The sequence below is a fragment of the Humulus lupulus genome, chromosome 1 (assembly GCF_963169125.1).
Source record: "Humulus lupulus chromosome 1, drHumLupu1.1, whole genome shotgun sequence".
Classification (NCBI taxonomy): domain Eukaryota; kingdom Viridiplantae; phylum Streptophyta; class Magnoliopsida; order Rosales; family Cannabaceae; genus Humulus; species Humulus lupulus.
In genome coordinates this window covers 106,193,950-106,206,375 of record NC_084793.1, presented here as the reverse complement: position 1 = coordinate 106,206,375, position 12,426 = coordinate 106,193,950, and the positions used below count along the sequence as shown (strand labels likewise).

Here is a 12,426-nt window from a genome sequence, read left to right as displayed (position 1 = left end):
TATCTAAATTGCCAAATTGTTATCTCAAAATCATCATCCTTTCCGCCCTCATATTTTTCTACCTTTTTTGTTGACATCCTTAAACTTTGGAAAGAGAGTAATTTCTAATTGTTATTCGTAATTATATTAAAGTTTTAGCAGAAAAATCATATAATCTTAATAATAATGAAAATTCAATCCTAATTTTGCGAACATTAGTGGATTCTTAAGTGATATTTGGTTGTGGGTAATAGAATTGAAATGAATCAATTTTCATTTTATTTCTTTATTTGGTTGCATTTAAGATGATATTTGGTTAGAAGTAATAGAATAGAATGAAAATGAATCAATTTTCACTTCATTCCTTTATTTTGTTGCATTCATTCTAAAGGAATAGTTTTTCTACTATTTTGGTGGAATGACTATTCCATTTGAAAATAAAATGAAAGACTTACAACTAAATACTGAAAAAAAAATTTAATAAATTTTTTATTCATATTAATTTTTATTTCATTCTAATTCTTTTTCACATCCTCATAGAGTATTGGAATATCATTATAATAGAATAATTTTTTCACCATTTTAGTAGAATGACTATTCCATTTGAAAATGAAAGAAAAAATCATTCCAATTCAAAATTGAAAAAAGATTTAATATCTTTTTATTAATTTTTTTATTCATATTAAATTTTATTTCATTCATTTCATTTCATTTTTATTCTTTTTCTCATTCTCATTCTTATTCCTTGATTTTCATTCCTTTCAATCAAATATCAACTACTTTAGAGCATCCAAATTATTTTTGAAACAAATTAAAGTCATTCAAGTCTCTTAACAAATCTAGCTGGAACCAAATTTTCGGTCCCACTTACATGTCCCAATACATGTCCCAACCACTTATATATGTACAACTCAATTAAAATGCCACATATATATTTAACAGATTTTTTATTAACTCATATACTTTTAACACCACCGTTAGTGCAGGAGGGCTTCTTTGCAATTAATGACCTCTTTTCTGCAGTCCCATACGAAAAAAATAAAAAAATATTTGCAATCTCTTCTAAATGCCACATTCTCTCTCCTGTCTCTTCCCAAATTTCTCTGCTAGTCTTCTCCACTTTCATATTTATATATAATATACATATATATATTACAATATATATATATATCAAATAAAATTCATTCAATAAAAGAAAATAGGACTATGAACCAACAAAAATTTATTATACCGAAAATTTTAAACGTGGACTAAAATTTTACTGAACCAAATCAAAGGAGAGGAGCCTCAAACAAAGGAAAGTTCCAACAAGGACAACAAACACAAAATAAAGAATCACCATAGATAACTTAAAAAAAAAATCATCATAGATTTTAATAATCAACCGCCAAACTAACAAAAACATAGAAAAATTTATATTAAAACAAAAAACTCTTTATGTTTGGCCAATATCACAAAGAGTTTATAATATAAAGTCTCAAACCATATATCAAAATACAAAACGTTCATTATCACTGTGGTGATTTTTGAAAATAATTGCCAATAAATCTTTGAAATGTAGTAGGAGTTGATATAGCTTGCAAAAAAGAAAAATTACAGTAAATATCATCATATTTAATAAAATTATGTCTGCAAACAATATATGGATACATACACAATTAATTACCTGTTGCAATAGTTCAGTCATACTTGTATTCTCATTTAGATCTTCATAACCATCATAATTATGAGTATATGGTGGAGTCTGAAATTAAGATTTTAAATACATTATTATAGAAAATAAGTTTGATAAATGAAGCATAGAATAAATGACAGATGTGACAATATAAATACTTCTTTCTGATGCAAGGAAGCTATATTTGCTGATGAAGATGACATATTCTCTTGAAAATAATTAGAAGACAAAAATGGTATTCCACTTCCATTATTGATTTGATCGTTTGCTTTTTGTTCATGAAAATCCTATAACACATCAAAATACGATTAGAAGAGAGACTATGAAAACAATTATAAATGACAATATTTAAAACTAAGTTAACATTACCTGTTGTGATGGAGAATCTTCCTTAACCATCTTTTTCTTATTTTTGGCTCTCTCAAGTGCACCTTTAATTCTTCTAGATCCACCATGAGCTTTTCTTTTAGTCTTAAATCCTTTAATTTGATCACTTATTCCATTATTGCTCTTGTTTTCAATATCATTATGTCTGGTAGTAGAAGTTGAAATCTCTTTCCCTTGAGCTCTATCATTTGCATCCAAATATATAAAACTCTTACTAAACACAGAGACAACAATTTTGTATGCTTTCTCATCTTCAGCGGCTTTTGTTGCTAGCTGAGTTTGCATTCTACAAACTTCTTTGTAACGTTTTGCCATTTTTTCTTTTGCATCTTCAACAGACACACTCTTGCTCTGCATAATTGAAGAAATTCCAGTTTTTGAATGCATTGTCTATCTTTTTAAAATATATTGAGAAGGAATTTTTGTGACATTCCTATATGAATATACCTTCAAAATATGTGCACATAAAATTCCTGCAAAATCAAATTTCTTACAACCACATGTCACTGTATCATTAGAAGAATCATATGTAACAATATGCTCATAAACCTTTCCATGAGGGGTCACTGTATACTCTGACACTGTTCCATTCTCACTTTTAATGTTCATAGCACAATCATAAGCCTTGCAAAATTCTTTCTCAAACATTCTGAATACAGCTGGAGTGTAAACAATTGATGTATGCTTCAAAATTTCTATTGGCAAAGACAATGACAATGAAGTTTGAGTTGCTTTAAAATCAGTCTTCAACTCATCATATCGACGATCCTCAACTAATCTTTGAAAATGCTGAAAAAATCTTGGTATTTCATGCTTGTAGCTAACATAATTCTTAATTACATTATTCATACTTTCACTCCGCTGAGTAGTTGTCATGTCTGCACAAAATGTCTCTCTTCCATATACCAATGCCCATTTTTCCTTCAAATTGAACATTTTTTTTAGCCACTTATTGTCTCTAAGATCATATTTATCAAGCATACTATTCCAAGCTTCAATAAAAACATCCTTCTCATCATAATCATAAATACAACTACTAAAATCCTTTGTGAATTCTCTAAAATTTTGAAAAACCCCACTAAGATTATTTGTAGCATTCTGATATATATGCCAAATGCATAAACGGTGAGTTGTTTCTGGCCATTGAGACTCTAAAGCTTTTTCCATTGTTGCGTCTTGGTCAGTAAGAATAGTCTTTGGCTTTTTTCCTGACATTGTTTTAGCAAAAGTGTCAAATAACCAAGCAAAAGTTTCAGCAGTTTCATCGTATAATAGTGCAGCTCCAAAGATAATAGTTTGCTTGTGATGATTCACCCCAAGAAACATTGCGAACGGTCGACACTCTTTATTTTTTTGTAAGTTGTGTCAAAGGAAACAACATCACCGAAATAGAAATAATCTGTCATCATTCTTCCATCTGCCCAAAAGATATTGGTTATCATGTCATCTTCATCAGCTTGCATGGAACTAACAAAAGTAGGGTCTTCTAATTGCATACTTTGAAGATATTCAAGTATACCACCAGTATCTCCTACTCTCATTTGAATTGTTCGTTTACTCTGCAAATAATTTTGACAATCAACAATAGTATATCCAAGGTTCTCGCACCCACCAACTCGCCTAGCCATTAAATCATAACTTGCCTTAGGAGTAATTCCTGAGATGTTAGCTAGATCAATTTCGACAGCTTGGGCTACTGTAATGCCCCGAATTCTCCGATGTGTTTAACGGCGTGAATAGTAGGCCGGGAGGGCCATACTTGCTTGATTATGTTATTAATTGATAAATGCATGCATATGTTGATTATATTATGATATGATGTGAAATGCATGCATGTGGGTCCATATTTCTAATCACAGGGGTGTGATGGTAATTTGGCCCGTTGAGGGTAAATTGATTATTTGTACGCATGTTGGTGATATATCTTGAGACCACATTATGATGTGGGTTTGTTCGAGCTATTTGGCATGAGATGATCAATGAATGTTAAATATCGGTTTGGTCATAACGCGCTTAAGCTCGGGGCTCGGGGTGATTCTCGGGGTGCTTTTAATGATTAGAGTGTTATCGGGCATTAAAGGGTAACGGGAGGTGAATTATTGGTGTTTGAGAATTTTGAGATTAGCGAGTATTGGGAAGCGTTAATTATGATTAACGGTGTAGGTGGAAAGTGTCAAAATTACCCTTGAGTTGGCTTTAGAAACTTTTAAAGACCTAGGGGTATAATGGTCTTTTGGCTTGGATATATATGAAGCTTGGAAGGCTGTAGAGTAAACAGAACCAAAACAGAGTGAGAGTCTCTTCCTTCCCGTACATTCATTTCCCTTGTTTCTTCTTTGGAGTTTTGAGCTTAAGGTGTGGAACTAAGCTAGGAAATCAAGGGGCTAAGGTTGTGGTTTTAGTTCAGCCATTGGAGAGGGTTCAATACCAAGTTTGAGGTAACCGCTAAAGGACCAAAAGGTCGATCGTTCTCAGGGTCACTCTTTTATTTGTTCTAGCTCAGAACCCGAGGTAAGAAAACTGCACCCCAAGTGAGACATGCATGGATGTTTGTAAGGCATGTTGATTGTGTAATATGGACATGGTTTGAACATGGAATGCTTAGCATATGTTGTTCACTTGTGCATAGCACTAACTTATTAGTCAGGTTTGGCAAAGGTGCTAGTATCAACTGTGAAGCCGTGATTTATTAGTCAGGTTCGGCAGTGGTACTGGGCACTGGTCACGTTGCACTGACTTGTTAGTCAGAACTGGCAAAGGTGTTAGTATCAGCTGTGAAGCTGTGACTTACCAGTCAAGTTCGGCAGTGATACTGGACACTGGTCACATAGCGCTGATTTATTAGTCAGAACGGCCATAGCGTGGATCACGCAAGCCAACAGAGATTAGATCTAATCGACCATTAGCATTGAATGGCTCAAAGAGCATTGATGCCAGACCGACCCCGAGGGTCGATGAATGAAATAAGTGCTTGGAGGCTAGTGGCTTACCTAGCAGCCACTCTCCCCCGCTAAGAACATGTGATGTTCACTCGTTTGCTCGGAAACTTTATGTTCAGTGTGATTATAATGATAATCATTTGATATTGTTTATGAAAATTATTATGTTTTCTAGCTGGGCTTTGGCTCATGGGTGCTATGTGGTGCAGGTAAAGGGAAAGAAAAGCTCACCTAGCCTTGAGTGGAGAGCTGATGTGGTGATTTGTACATATGCGGCCGCTTGACCACCACGGCCAAGGAGTTCTCAGAGGAACTAGGGGGTTTACCCTACTTTTGCCGCTTAGGTCGGCGGGATTGTAAATCTAAAACAATAGTGACCATTTTGTACTGAGAGCCACTTGTAAATGTTTTGTTTAGCTCTACAGAGCAGTTTGTAATAAAAATCTCCATTTCCTTTTTATTGGTTTTATACCTTAACCTGTTAATTACACTTAGAGCACGTTTTTGACCAAAGGACTCAGGTAGTGAGTCAAATTTCCGGTCCACCGTTCACCGTAACTGTTCTGGGGTAGCCAGGGCGTTACAGCTACAGTCAATCTTCTTTGAGATCTATGTAAATGACTTTTGCTAGGACTTGATGTCACATGTGTATGTTCCATAACAAAATCGACCACACGATATTTACTATTTTGACGAGAATTGATTTTCATTCTTGCCAAACAACCAAATCTCGTTTCAGCACGATGAGATTTCACTATAACATCCCGTTTATCTTTTTCTCGATGACCTTCACATGAGCAACAAAATATTCTATCTATTATCCGTCCATCTAAAAAATCTTTATGCGTTTTACTCCTTCTAATACTAAAACCTATCTTATACGCATATGCATTATAAAAATTATAAGTTTCCTCTTCAGTATTAAACTCCATACCAACCTTTGGTATTGCCTCTTCATCAATTTTAGAATGAAGAGATTTTATATCAACATTTGAAGACAATATCCCATCTTCACTTTCAAAATCTATTTTTCGATGTGATTGTAAATCATTCTCCACCAAATTAGTATTGTCCATCCTCTTCAATAAAAAGACAATAAATTTTATAAATTCATGTAACAAATAAAATATTAGACACTATTTTGATAATTGATAATTTTATTAGAATACACTACATGACTTATATATATATTTATATATATATATATATGTAAGAACAAAAAGGTTTATACAAAAATCTTATCAGAATTTTAATTTATAAAATTTAGCCATCAACTCAATATATAATAATTTTTCAAACATATCTCTCAATTTCAAATATTCATATATAAGTCTATATTGATGTAAAGATTTACCCTTTAATAAAGAATTTTAATAGTATTTAAAAGAAATATAATATGGTTCTTACCATATGAGTCAAGATTGATTTTTTTTTTATATATATATAAAAAATAAATCAAATAGAACAAAAAGTAGAGATATATATATATAAATATATATATATTACTAACCTTTCACAGTAGTATCATATATATAGAATTTTGTGAGTGCAGAGAATTTGCTTTTCGTAAGGGACGGTAAGGCAGAGAAATCTGATAGTTTTTATTAATCAAATTAAAAAGAGAAGCTTAATAGGACTAACAGTAATAAAAAAAGGAAACTGGAATTTGAAAGGGTTTTTGTAAATAATAAATAAATTAATAAAGAGAATTAATTACAAATAATTCATCCTGCACTAACGGTGGTGTTACAAGTATATGAGTTAATAAAAATTCTGTTAAATGTATACGTGTCATTTTAATTGAGTTGTCCACATATAAGTGGTTGAGACATGAATTGGGACATGTAAGTGGGACATAAAATTTGGTTCCAATCTAGCTACCTCTTAACCAAATCAAATAAAGAAACATGACAAATTTGAATAAATAAGAGATGCAGGGTTTATAAAGAGGAAACCAAAAAACAATGAATATGTTACCTTCAAAATTTATGGAGAGAATAGAAGAGAAATGAAGAAATAGACAAGAGAAAGAAAGAAGAGAAAGAGAAAGAGAAAGAGAAAGAGAAAGAGGTAAGTTACAACACCAAAGGATGGTCACTTTTAATTACTCAATCACTAAACTTATTTAGGTATAATAAAATAGATGACTTATTTACAACACAAATTGAAACATAAAAAAAAAGTGGTAACGTTGAGAAAATTTAGGAAGAAAAAGGTGTGTAAGAAGACGATGTTTCCTTTTTTTTTTTTTTTTTGGTTATTATTATTTTTTTAAAGATAATGTTTCAAGACATTGAAATTATGATAATTCATTCTCTCAATTTAATGTTATATGATTATTATATGATAAATTGATTTTATAATATATGTGTTGTAATGCTTTTAGTTTTAGATGTAATTTATGTGCAAATTTCCCTTTTAATTACTCACTCACCAAACTTATTTAGGTATAAAAAAAAATAGATGACTCATTGATACTAAATCTTTCATTGGGAGAAACTTTTTATTATTATTTTCCTGAACAGAGATCATCAAGAATCCTTAACGCCATCAGTGGCAAACACCAACCACTAATTAAATACTGAAGGACAACGCACGAAAAAGACTTGCGTTCCAATCCACAAATTCAGAGTTTGATATCTTTCACCCTCATTACGACTTTACAAACCGTATCAAACTACTTAATGATCACATTAATGAAAATTGTCATTTTTTTTAAAGAAACAGTGAAAATTAACGAAAGCATCAACAGTATGCCACTTAACCAAACTGTTCCCACGCAGAGACAGACGAACAGAGCATTTGATTAAAAAAAATGTAAAAAAAAAAAAAAAAACAAACAAACAAACACTTTTGTTTTTATCTTCTTCGGTTTGGTATGTATAAGACTTTTCCTCCTTTAATTAGTACTCGTTCTTCCTTTTCCACCATTCAAGTAAGCTTGCTTCCAGCAACATCAACAACGAACCTGTACCGAACATCATTCTTTTCCAATCTTTCCAAAGCTGTGTTAATGTAATCAATTTTCACAGTCTCGATCGTGGAAGTCAAGTTCTTCTCTTTACAAAACTGAAGCATTTCCTCTGTTTCCTTTATACTCCCAATGAAGCTTCCAGTAATGGCCTTTCTCCCTACAAAAACAAAGAGTACCCACCATTAAAATTATAAACCCCATAAGAAGTAACCTTCTTTAATCCAAAAACAACCACTAACTAGAATGAATTATTAATAAACAACTAAAATAACTTACCAAGCATAACCATAGGGCTGACAAATTGAAGTGGGGTGTTGATAACACCCATCAAAATCAGCTTCCCGTCAAGCTTCAGAAGCGAAAGGTAAGGTTCAAGTGGGTGAAAAACAGGGATTGTGTCGATTATGTAGTCATAAGAGTCAAATTGCTCTTGCATTTTGGCTGCATCAGAGCTAACAAGGTAGTCATCAGCTCCAAGATGGTCGAGAGCCTCCTCTCTCTTCTTGTCAGAAGAGCTTACCACAGTCACACGGTGTCCCATGACTTTGGCTATCTTCACCCCCATGTGTCCCACTCCTCCCAGCCCCAAAATCGCTCCTCTTAGCCCACTTTGCATCAATCCAAAGTGCTTCAATGGGCTGTAGATCGTTACTCCGGCGCAAAGTAGAGGCGCAGCCTGTTCTGCCCCCATTCCTTCTGGTATATGTACCACAAACCTGGAAAAACAAACAAATAAATAATTGTTGAGGACATGCTTGGAAAGATTATCATTTTTCCCTCTCTCTCTCTCTATATATATATATATATAATAAAGTAGGATTATGTACTTTTGATCGACCACCATGGCCTCGGCGAAGCCACCCTGAGTAGGCTTTTGATCGGTGTAGACATCGTTGTAAGACCAGATTTTTTTATTGCAATACTGCTCATTGTCTGACTTGCATGGCTGGCAGTGTTTGCAGGAGCCGACTATGCAGCCGGCTCCGACGATATCACCTACTTTGAACTTGGTCACTTCGGATCCCACTTCCATAACTTCACCAACAACTTCATGCCTATATTAATCATTCAATCAGTGAAAAAAATGATAATAATAATCAAACATTGGATAAAACTAACAAGCTGGGATTGTGGTTTCAAATCGATTTGAACTGCGTACCCTGGGACCATAGGATAGTTGGACATGCCCAGATCATTTTTGACCTGGTGAACATCAGTGTGGCAAACTCCACAGCACGTGACCTTGATGTACACATCTTCAGGACCGGTTTCTCTGCAGAGTTATAATTATAATACATAATATAGAACAAACTAAACATTAATATAAATACAAACCAAGAGGATTGATTTAATGATGATGAACAAAGAAAGCAAATGAAATTCTATCAATTGATTAATAAAGGGTCACCTAAGTGTGTAAGTGTAAGGTGAGAGAACACCAGATGAGTCCCTGGCAGCCCATCCTGTTATGGTTTTCTCCGCCCCAATGCTTCCCATTTTTCTACTGATAACGACAAATAGAAAGAAACAATCGAGGGTGTGGGTGGAGTGGATGGGAAGAAGAAGACACTGTTTGGAAAATGCTCTTGAGAAAATAAAGTAACACACACCTATATCTATTTATATTGAGGACACTAGGACCTATTGCTTGTCATAGAATATATATTTTTTTATCAGAAACTAAATTATGAAATTAAAAAGAAAAATAATAATAAAAAAATGAAAACGAAAGCTTATTTTAGGAGGTGGATGGTTGACAACCCCATGGTGGGTCCGGTTGTAGTAGGTGAACTCCCGGGAACCTATCTCCTGCGGACCAGCACACCAGAGTATATATTCCACCACCTACCTCAATGATCGTCTATTGTTATGTATAATAAGTATTTCAGAAGCAAAATTTCATATTATATCCATAATAATTTAGTAAAATCTTTAATATGTCAACATAACATAAGTTATTATCCTAAATATATAACAATTTTAATTTTTTAGACAAAATTACCCCTAATATTTAAATTCTCATTTTCTCTCTCAATAAAAACATTCTCTCTCTAATATCTCTTATTTTCTCACTCTCTCTAATATTCTAATCTTGTAGATCTCGAAAAAATACCAAACTAAAAAAAAATCATCCGAAATTGACATTTGAGTGAAAAAATATGAATCTCCAAAGTTTTCGTCAAATTTCAGTGCAGAACATTAAAATTGCATCGAAAAAGTATCGTTTTGGATAAAAATTAAGTTTTCATGATTGCATCGATGCACCATCGATTTTGCATCGAAATATCATCGATTTTGCATCGAAAAATCATCGTTTTGGCAAAAAAAACAAGTTTTCATAATTGCATCGCAACATCATCGAAATACCATCGATTTTGCATCGAAACATCATCGATGTACCATCGATTTTGCATCAAAACATCATCGATTTTGCATCGAAAAGCATCGTTTTGGATAAAAATCAAGTTTTCATGATTGCATCGAAACATCATCGATGTACCATCGATTTGGCATCGAAACACCATCGATTTTGCATCGAAAAGTCATCGTTTTGCCCAAAAAAACAAGTTTTTATGATTGCATCACAGGAGCATCGAAACACCATCGATTTTGCATCAAAATTGCATTGAAACACTATCAAAAAAGCATCTAAATTGCATCAAAACGATGCAAAATCGATGCAATTTCGATGCTCTTGCGATGCAATCATGAAACTTATTTTTGGCAAAAACAATGTTTTTTCGATGCAATTTCGATGCAAAATCGATGGTGTTTCGATACAAAATTCAATGTTGTTTCGTTATTCTTGCGATGCAAATATGAAAACTTGTTTTTCGCCAAAACGATGCTTTTTCGATGCAAAATCGATGTTGTTTCGATGCAAAATCGATGGTGTATCGATGCTGTTACAATGCAATCATGAAAACTTTATTATTGGCCAAAACGATGCTTTTTCGATGCAAAATCGATGGTATTTCGATGCTCTTTTGATGTGATCATAAAATCTTGTTTTTTGGCCAAAACAATATTTTTTCGATGCAAAATCAATAGTACATTGATGATGTTTCGATGAAAAATCGATGGTATTTCGGTGCTGTTGCGATGCAATCATGAAAACTTGTTTTTTGGCCAAAACGATGACTTTTCAATGCAAAATCGATGGTGTTTCGATGCCAAATCGATGATATTTTGATGCAAAATCGATGGTACATCGATGATGTTTCGATGCAATCATGAAAACTTGATTTTGATCCAAAATGATGCTTTTTCGATGCAATTTCGATGCTCTGCATGGAAATTTGACGAAAACTTTGGAGATTCATATTTTTTTCACTCAAATATCGGTTTCAGATGATTTTTTTTTAATTTTGGTATTTTTTCGAGATCTACACGATTAGAATGTTAGAGAGAGTGAGAGAATAAGAGATGTTAGAGAGAGAAAGTTTGGATTAAGAGAGAAAATGAGTATTTGAATATTAGGGATATTTTTGTCTAAAAAATTGAAATTGTCATATATTTGGGATAGTAACTTATGGTGGCATATTAAAAAATTTCACTAAGTTATTATGCATATAACATTAAATTTCCCTTTCTGAATTGGTAAATCAAAATATTCACATTTGATGGAGCCTAGAGGCACATAATCTTCACTGATATTGTTTTAAATGTTAATTTCACTTTAGCCCCTGAAGTTTTGTCATTTTGTCGTTATTCTACTTTGACCTTGAACATTTTAATATAGATAACTTAGACCATCTCTCAAATATTGTGCTATAAAAATTTCTTTCTTATTTTATTATTATCCCACTAAAAAAATAAAAAGTAAGTAAAAGTCTATATTTACATTTAGTGCTTACAATAAAAATAATTAATTAATTATGATCTAAATATATATCTTGTATTGTTTGCCAAATTTGGTACAACTATTGGCACACCAATAGAGAATTTTTTTTTAAGTATGCTATATTTTAACAATGCCTTCCAATTTAGCACTCTATTGGTGATGCTCTTACTACCAAAAAAACTGCTAGTAATTAACTATCTTACTACTGGTGCGAGTGCGAGTTGTTTTCCAGTAATATAAAAAAATTGCTAGTTGAAGAAAATGAGTTTATCAATGTAATTATTGGTGTTTTTTTAAAAGTATAATTAGTATGAAATGAATTTAAAGAAATTTTGTCACTATTTTGCTGCAACCTTTTTACAAGTAAATATTATGTGATTTCATGAAAAAAATCACAATATTATTAATTATGTTGTTCCTCTCTTCCAATTATTTTTCTCTTTTTGGGCTACCTGTAAAGTTTATTCTATCGTAAATTTTCTATTATAATTCAAGGGAAATTTGATTTTTGATGCATAAAATGGGGTTGTGTGTAAAAAATACCCTATCACTGTACAAATCTCATTTTGGTCCTATTGTTTACCTTACTTCCCAAAATACCCTTGTCATTTTTCCCCACACTCTCTCT

The 12,426-nt window shown here is 32.5% G+C and overlaps 2 protein-coding genes across 2 annotated transcripts; both read right to left on the bottom strand.

The window, feature by feature from the left end:
• Window positions 1–1,359: 1,359 nt before the first annotated feature.
• Window positions 1,360–6,056, bottom strand: LOC133819325 (protein FAR1-RELATED SEQUENCE 1-like). Its single transcript, XM_062252533.1, has 7 exons — window positions 5,919–6,056; window positions 3,426–3,600; window positions 2,489–3,249; window positions 2,024–2,392; window positions 1,813–1,941; window positions 1,646–1,723; window positions 1,360–1,371 (listed from the first exon to the last, which is right to left on the bottom strand). Exons 1-7 carry the CDS (start codon window positions 6,054–6,056, stop codon window positions 1,360–1,362), a joined length of 1,662 nt encoding a protein of 553 aa, XP_062108517.1.
• Window positions 6,057–7,451: 1,395 nt separating this feature from the next.
• LOC133796694 (cinnamyl alcohol dehydrogenase 1-like) lies at window positions 7,452–9,548 on the bottom strand. Its single transcript, XM_062234326.1, has 5 exons — window positions 9,363–9,548; window positions 9,114–9,227; window positions 8,782–9,009; window positions 8,231–8,670; window positions 7,452–8,111 (listed from the first exon to the last, which is right to left on the bottom strand). The coding sequence occupies exons 1-5, from the start codon at window positions 9,449–9,451 to the stop codon at window positions 7,912–7,914; spliced, it is 1,071 nt and encodes a 356-aa protein (XP_062090310.1). The 5' UTR covers window positions 9,452–9,548; the 3' UTR covers window positions 7,452–7,911.
• Window positions 9,549–12,426: the final 2,878 nt, after the last annotated feature.

Coding starts and splice junctions, on each gene's coding strand:
- LOC133819325 (XM_062252533.1), bottom strand. CDS start 6,056: ATGGACAATACTAATTTGGTGGAGAATGATTTACAATCACATCGAAAA. Junction 3,250..3,425: donor GACAGATTATTTCTATTTCG/GTGATGTTGTTT, acceptor AAACAATGTCAG/GAAAAAAGCCAAAGACTATT. Junction 2,393..2,488: donor TATGTGCACATATTTTGAAG/GTATATTCATAT, acceptor TCAATTATGCAG/AGCAAGAGTGTGTCTGTTGA.
- LOC133796694 (XM_062234326.1), bottom strand. CDS start 9,451: ATGGGAAGCATTGGGGCGGAGAAAACCATAACAGGATGGGCTGCCAGG. Junction 9,228..9,362: donor CCTTACACTTACACACTTAG/GTGACCCTTTAT, acceptor ATAACTCTGCAG/AGAAACCGGTCCTGAAGATG. Junction 9,010..9,113: donor AACTATCCTATGGTCCCAGG/GTACGCAGTTCA, acceptor TGATTAATATAG/GCATGAAGTTGTTGGTGAAG.